Below are 8532 nucleotides of genomic sequence, written 5' to 3' on the forward strand. Positions count from 1 at the left end.
AAATACAGGAATTCAGCTTGATTTTTTTGTTTTTGTTGCAGTAGCCATTATTTGGGTAGTTTAGGCACAAACTAATATTTTTGGTATGTTTTTCTGGGCATAAAGATACAATAATGTAGACCCAGCTTTCAGGTCATTTCTGATTATATTTTAAATCTGATAATTTACAATTCTAGTTCTAAACTTCATCTTCTAAATATAAAATTATTAGTTAAAATTACTAGTTAATATTACAAAAATGTATTTTCAACATACCAAAGATAATTCCCTTAATTCCTAAAAGGAAATTATCGATAGTTTTACAATACTAAGAAAAGGAAAAGATGCCAACTTTTTGTACTATTCTATATTTATTTTTGAGGGGGAGAGGATGAGAATACCTAAGTATTTACTCATTTCTGATGTTGTTCTTTGTTTTCACTATAAACAATTTATTGCAAATGCAGTGTCTAGTCTGGTAGGGGGGAAAAATCTGTCTATCTCTTGATAAAGGGTCCTGATGTGAAACATAGAACTCATGGTAAACATCCCTTTCCCATGCTTCCTCTACCCTGCTTCAGGGGTACCTACAAATACTCCTGAAATCTCTTATGATCTGAAAGCAAGAAACAAACAAACAAACAAATAAAAGAATCAAAATCCCTTAGCCTTTGTCCAAAAATCAAGATCCCCCCCTTTTAATAGGTAAGTAATTTAGCCTTAACAGATTCAGAAATGATGGTAAGAAGCAACAGAATATAAGTGGAGATCCTTCCTTTTTCACCCTAACAAGGCTTTGGCCAGCCTCATACTAGTCATTAGATGAAATACAAATCTTAATCCTCTCCTGCCAATCAGTTAAATTCAGCAATTCCTACCAAATCCCTAAACAGGCTTTAGCCTTCCTTTCCAAAGATTAGGACTCACATATGTCTACCAAAGAAATAGTACAGAAAAGCATAAAAGTTTAAAAAAAAAAAAAGCTTGATAAAAAGTAGAGGTACAACTTACTCTTGATCACTGAAGTATAAGTATTTTGGGGATGAGAATTCCTTAAGCCCTTCTCATCTTGGTAGAGTTCACTGCATAAAATATGCTTATTCGGGCCCTCCAAATAACCACCCTGACCCCCCAAAGCTAAATATATAATCACTGTTTTGTTGTAACCTCTTGCAACATATTCCTTTTCTATGTGATACCTAGGTTATGAAATATACACACCCAGTGGTTGCATAGGAGGAGGGTAGCCAATGCCATTTAAGCAGAGTGCATTCCCTCAAAATGTACTCCATTCCATTCCCTTAATCTTGCAGTTCTTTCTGCTGGCTCTGTACTCTTTGATCTATGCTCTGCTATACCTGTGATCTGGGATTCTATGAACATTCTCTGGAGCTGAATGAACATCTTAGTCTACACTATGTGGCCATTCCTTGAAATAACTTGCCCACTATTCACCCTGGACCTCTTCTGCCCAGCTTTAATATCCCATATCAAAGGGATGTGGAGACCAGGCCCTGAAACCCAGATAAAGCCCAGGGGCCCATTTTTACTTTCACCTCACTGTTTTACTAATCCTTAGATTTCCTGACAACCGAATTTGACAATATATCCTTATAATAACTAGATGCTTGAACCCCCTTTCCCTTCTGAAGGAAACGAAGTATAAGGTTTAAAAGAAGTTCTTTTTATTCGTCTTTTTAAAAAATTGACTCTAAAAAGATTCAACACCTGCTGAGCTTCAAAAATATGCAAGATAAGATCTAAAGGATATTTCTGAAGTGGTCTGCAGTTCCCGGGACAATTTAAAGCAGATTCCAGGCAGATAATCTCCAACAATATACCTGAGGTGCTTTTCCATTCTCTCAAAATGTCTCAGCTCTCTTCTTCCTCCCACCTGTTCCCTTTCTCCCTGAACTGGTTGCTACCATGAAGCCCACAGTATCCTGGGCAGTCTCCACCATCTCCCCTATCTCCGGGCTAACTGTCCCGAGAGTGCGACCAGTACTCCCCTAGATCAGAGAAGATCGCAGACTCCAGACTCCCTACTCCAGTTACCCCCGGGACAATGACTCACCTGCTGGCCAGATTGGGGAGCGGTATGGCAATAAACTGTGGGGCAGGATGCTGCTGCCACCGAGTTGGGCAAATACTGGGTTGCTCCATATGGCTGAGGGTGATACATCACCTCCGCACAACTCATGGCAACTGTGGCAGCAGCGGCCACAGAGCTAGTGCTACTGTTACTGTTGGCGCCGCCGCTGCAGCTGCTGCTGCCGCAGCCACAGCTGCTTCCTCTGTGGCTGCTACCGGGGCTACTAAAACGGGCGCTTCACAGCTTCTGGCTCCGCACTGGACTTCGGCTTGCACTGGTTTGGCAATCAGTGGTGGGCCATGCATGGACACCTTCATCTTCAACCCCCTTCCGGGTCTTCCTCTCTCATACTTATATAGCACTCTCGAGGGTCAGCTGCCACCGCATGACAGCACCAAGCTCCCCAGCAACTGCAGGAGCAGAGGCAGCAGTGGTGGCAGAGGCAGCAGAGGCGGCAACAGCAGCCCGGGTCCAGGCTGCGCCCGGAAAGAAGCTCTCATTTGCATATACACAATGAGTGCCCAGCGCTCGGCCTATCACTAGTTCCTGGGGCTGGGCAAGAACTGGGGAATGCCTAGGGGCGGGGAGAGAAAGACGGTGTGGAGTGGGGACGCATTGGAGTGGGGTATGTTCTCCTCCAGTTAGGGAGGGGAGTAGTCGAAAAGTTTCTCTAGCTGCCTCCAGGATGGCTGCATATCATCCAGCAGGGGGACCCCAGAGGAGGGGCTACTGCTCTGATTGGAGCAAAGTTGGAAAGCTCCATCCTCTTTTTCCCTGGGGGAAAAGTCCGAGTGGGAGGAGGGGAGGGAAAAAATTGGGTGAGAGGTAGGATGAATGAGAGTCTGTGTACCTTCTTGCGTTCTCTGGTTTTCTCTGCCTAGCGGAAGCTTCACCTGGCGGTCAGGTTTGGGGATCGCCTTCTTTCACCTGATTGAGTTCACAGTGAATTAACCCAGAGGAGAGGGCCAAACAGACGAAAAGATTTCCAGAGGTAAGTTAGAGGAGGTTCGCTATAAACAAGGATTAAGTCCCACACTCAATACCCCAAAGTGAAAGTTAACATGATTTCAAGTATGAACAAGTCCAGAATGCTATGTACTATTCTGTGCGCAATTTCCATTTTAATTTTACAACCTCACGGTCTGGCATGCTTGTGGGAAATCAACTTTTCTGGCTTTTCAAGCAATGCACTATAGACCAATAGAGCAGGAACAGTTGATTAAAACCACTTTACAAGTTAATATGCTCCCTATTTCCAAGGAGCTCAAAACCCTTTAAATGACGTTGGAAGGTGAGGAGAATCTCATTCGGGCAGCATTATTGTGTTATGCTCGAATACTAAAGTGGATCTGTGATCTCATTTATTTGGTAGTTCACTCCAACGGTACAGACTGCAATCCTTCCATGCCTTCCCAGCCTGCTCTTTTCCTCCTCAAAGCTGGCCACATACGGTCCATTCAACTTCCTAGAACTTTCCTCACCTTCACTCCAATTGTCCACCTGCTATATCTTTTTCTTGCCAAGTGACCAGTCCATCTTATTTCTTATTGTGACCCTTAGCTCAAGGGACCAATTGCATGGAACTCATCATATCTTGTACTCCTGTTCTTTGGAGTTCCTTACTGGCTAAATGATGCTGTTTGCTCTCTTTCACTGGCTGTTCTCATATTGCCCTGTGGTGATATTCATTTTTGGTTCTTCAGAAGTGATTGTATTCCATGTCTCACTTCCAGGATAGCAAAACTAGTAGAATGTTAATATCGAAAAGATAGGCCTCTGCTTTAATGGGAAACTTGGGGGTCAGAAAAGGAGCTTAGCCATACCCAACCCATTTTCCTTCTAGCTCAACTCAGTGTCCAACTCATTGTTCGGCTATAACTGACTGTCCTGGTATACATATTATTGGACAAACTGTATAAATTATCCATCTAAATTCATGCTGAAATCTGGATAACACACTTTCGTTATTCACTTAGTCTTTCTTGCATAGGTGGGCAAGACAAACTATTTCCAGTAATTACAGAGCTCTTTCAGGGGCTCGGAAAGTTCTAGGACTTAATGAAGTCAGCACAATGCCATTCACTAACAGGAGTGTCTGGAAGTTGACACCATCTACAGGGAATCTCTGTTAGAAATCGTACTGATTTTCTGCATCACAGTGGTAAATACTTTTGGTAAGAATATATCTCCCCTTTTTTTTTAATATCTCATTTTGTGTTTAACATGAAGGTCATCAAATAGGATTATTTCTATTATTGTCCTGAGACTCTTAAATCATTTTGATATATGAACCAGAAACACTTTGTTTTAAAAGAAACTAAAGTAAAATTTTGTTCTGGAGAATCAAGTTGTTTTTCATAGTCGACAAATGTTACTTAACAAATAACAAGAATTCTTTCTTATTTTATAAATGAGCTAGCTCTGACTTTTGCCAAATTTCCCCATATGAAATTTCAAGAGAAATAGGATTTGACTCTTATATCTGCTATTGCCATGTATTGCATGATTTCATTTTTAATGTTTTCCTCAATGTCTTTTCACCCCATTATCTTTCCCTTTTACCCACAAAGGGCTATCCCATATAACTTTAGTATATTTGAGAGAAAAAAATGTAAAAGAGGAAAAGTCAGCATGACTAATAAATACCTTGAAAGTCTGAAATGTGTACAATGTGTAAAATTTGTAGGGTTGAATATCATCTTTTGAGTCATGATTGTTCTTTATGATTTTGCAGCAACATTCATTCTTTGTGCCTATGTGATTGTTCTTTCCACTTATGTTACTGTAGTCATTGTGTATAGGGTTTTCGTGAGCTTGCTTATTTCATTCTTGATCAGTTCATGAGATCTTGAACATGGAGAAATAGGTAGATGCTTCTTTGGATTGATCATCATGACAGATCATCATGCACCATAATTTGCTTAACCATTTTCCAGTTGACAGGCATTTACTTTTTTTCTGATTCTTTACTAGCACAAAAAATGCTACTACAAATATTTTCTTGTATAAGGGTACTGTCTTCCCATCAATCACCACTTTAAAGTATAAGTCCAGTAATGGAATCTCTGAGTAAAAGAGTATGGATTTTTTAGTCACTTTATAACCATAATTGCAAATGCTTTCTAAAATGTTAAAACTAATTCACAGCTTACTGTCAATGCATTTATAATCTTATCTTCCCACAATCCATCCAGTCTTGCCTAGTACTATCTTTTGTCACCTTTATGAATTTTCAAGGTATAAGGTATTCTTAATAATTTGGAGCATGTTTTCAAATGGTTACATAGTTTATAGTTTTTCTTTTGAGAAATGTTTGTTCATATTCTATGACCACTTTTCTATTGAGAAAATTTTATTATATATTTACATATACACATATGTTATATTTTGCATACATGAATAAATTGTTTCTATCTTGCATACCAAATCCTTAAAAAAATTGATATATAATTTTTACTGAACAGAAAATATTGATGATTTAATGGACTTTTTGAAAAATAGTTATTATACCCCTGATATCTCTGTCCTTCACTTTCTAAGTGGCATTATGAAATTCTGGGACTTTCCATTAGGGATAGAGAATAGTTTACCCTTTCCTCCACGCCAGCCACTATGAGGCATTGAAAATATTGCAGCATTAACATGTTCTCCTTAGGCAAGTATAAAACTGTATCTAAAAGCCCTTACTGCTTCTTTTATGTTTTTTACTCTCTCTTCTCCCTCCCTCAACCCCCCTACTGAGTACAGATGCTAGAACATTGACCTTGATTTTTATATGCCCAGGCTTGAAGTTAACCTTGTAAGTTGGAGAGCTGTTAGAGCTCACTGGTGGGCAGGAGAGTTTATGCATTAGAGAACCATCACAAAGAGAAGGATCTCAAGCCCTTGCCTACTTAGCCAGAAAACTCTTGTCATCTGTTTACATTAAAAGGACAGGGAAAAGCTGAGAAAGGTTGTAAATCCTATTCATTACTTCTCTTCTAGAGATCCCCCCAACTCCAGCTTTCTTATATTTCTCTTTGGGGGGAATTTATTTTTTTCAAAAATTAAAGATAGCTTTTAGTCAAAAATATTCATTCTCTGCTATAGTGGAGTAGAATTGTCAAAATAATAGAAACTTCTTTTGTACAAACCTAATCCATATGTGATTGGTATATTCATATAGGAAAATGTGGAGCTAAGGAGAATAATGATCATGGGGAGTTTGTGGTTCTTGTGAAGCTGGCTTTTTGGAGAGTTTCCTTTTCAAAGAAGAAAGACATCCCTTCTGAAAGGTGTCCAGGGAACTCTTTTGTTATGTGCATTGAGAGGCTGGCAAAGAGAATACCCCTCTATACTCTTCATTGATTTGCTTTATGGGTCAATTTTATAAAAACATCCTATTTAGTTTTCCTGGCATTAGAAGGATGTGGAGAGACACAATCTGGGGTACCTGGAATTTTTCCAAATTGAATGTCTTCATTTAAAAGTTGACAGTTAGGATCCAGCTGATCTTTCCAGTATGAGGACACTTTAATACTCTCATGCATGTGTACATATCCACCCCACCCTCCCACCCTTACACACACACATACACACACAACCCACATAGTATAACATAGCACCATTCAAATATCAATCTAAGTGCCAGTTCCTTCAAGTTTCTATGGTTTACATCAAATATAAATTTTTTCATTTTACTTTTAAAGCCTTTCACAACTTACCTTTTCTTATCTTTCTAGTCTTCTTATATTTTACTCTCCTCTATAATATAGTGACCTTGGAATACATACCACTCCTCTAACAAAACTCCTCTTCCAACTCAATACCTTTGTATTATCTGTGGTCTCATAAGGTAAAAATAAAAATATTTTACTAAAGTATTCTGTGAACGTATATATTTTAAAAAGTATGTGGCAATCTTTTTCTTCCTTTTTTGTTTTTTGTTTTTCTTTGGTAGGGTAGAGTTGAGATTATCTGGACTTAGCATTTCCTCAGTTGAGGCAACTCCTATTATAGAAACTCTTTCTGCCAGTGCAAGTCAGCAACTGAACTATCTGTAATTTATAGTCTTGGAAAGTTGCCTGAGATTCTAAGAGGTTATGTGATTGGCTTATAGTCATACTATGTCAGACATCAGTCTATATCAAAGGCAGAACCTGAACCCACATCTTCCTTACTTCAAAGATGGCCCTCTATTGACTACATTAAAGCTGCTTCTCATTTCCTTTCTCATAACTTTTAAAATATTTTTACTATTTCACTAAGCTTATATAGGAATATTGATTTTAACTAAAGCTTAGGGGTAGAAAGATGAATGAGGAAATGAATCTGGGTGATGAAGGGAGAAAAGATGGATTAGAGGGTATAGAGATGGGTCCTGTTGACAATGATGTCAAGCTGCTAGCAATAGCAAGGGGGAGGGGAGTGAGTGGTTAGACTTCTTTCTCCTCCCCCTCCTGAGGCAGTTGTTTGCCCAGAATAATAGTTATAACTGAAACCCTTGTAGACCAAGAATGGAGGTTATATAACTTGGGTATCTCAGGGCTAAATTGGCTGACAAATAGGGAATTATCCCACAGAAATTAGCAGCTTCCACTGTAGGAAGATTATTCCCAAAGCCTCTGGTAGCTAAAGTGCTCAGGATGACTTCAAACAGCTGCCTTGCTCTCAGGATCACAGCTATGCTCAGATCTTGCCTGTCTAAAGATTTGCTTTGGTAATGTATGGATGGAGTTGGTAAAGCCTATAAATATTAACTTCATACAACCCACAAACTTAAAAAGGGAAGGGATTTATTAATTCAGGAAAACATGGAAGGAGGAATAATTTCTAGGATGGAGGGTAAGGTAAAACTATCCAGTATCTTCATGATTTTGACAGAAATAGCAATCCCCCAGAGGGGGATGCCTGGAGTAAACTTATTCCCCTAACTACCTCACAAACTAAATTTTCTCTTGAATCTAATGTTAACTAGTTAAGATGGTAAAGGTAAACTTGATTGTAAATCTATATTGTTCAGAGATTAGCTGCAATACTGCATAGGGGTATTTTCACAGTGCTCACAGCCTGGTTTTGTTTGTATGGAGTAAAATAGCAAAGAATCACCCTGCCCCATGAGGTCAGAGTTAAGCTAGCAGAGAATTAAAATCCTACCCTTCTTAAACCACCCAGCTCCCCAAAGAGTATCCTTGCTAAGCTGGGTGTCCTGCTTTTATACCCACATTCTGAACTGCCCCAACTGCCCCTCTCCTGGAGTTCTGGAGGGTACTGTGGAATTCTGTGAAGCAATACACCCCACTTAAGGTCATGCATGTTACAAGGGCCAACTGAGATGTTATTTATTGCAGATTTTTCCTGGTAAAAATATAGAAGTGAGGGTGGGAGGATGGAGAGGAAGGGAATTAGTTGCAAGCAAAATAATTAACCTGATCCTTAAGAGGTGATTAGAAGGGATAAAAACAGAAAAGAACTAGAATCTA

The 8532-nt window shown here is 39.2% G+C and overlaps 1 protein-coding gene across 1 annotated transcript in view; it reads right to left on the bottom strand.

Annotated features, from left to right (window-relative positions):
* Positions 1–2179, bottom strand: part of VGLL3 (vestigial like family member 3) — a 28032-nt gene extending 25853 nt beyond the window's left edge. The window contains exon 1 of the mRNA XM_044669252.1: positions 2054–2179. Within this exon, the coding sequence (XP_044525187.1) occupies positions 2054–2179 (126 nt within the window). The remainder of the gene's footprint in view (positions 1–2053) is intronic.
* Positions 2180–8532: the final 6353 nt, after the last annotated feature.

This window comes from Gracilinanus agilis, chromosome 3 (genome assembly GCF_016433145.1).
Source record: "Gracilinanus agilis isolate LMUSP501 chromosome 3, AgileGrace, whole genome shotgun sequence".
Classification (NCBI taxonomy): Eukaryota; Metazoa; Chordata; class Mammalia; order Didelphimorphia; family Didelphidae; genus Gracilinanus; species Gracilinanus agilis.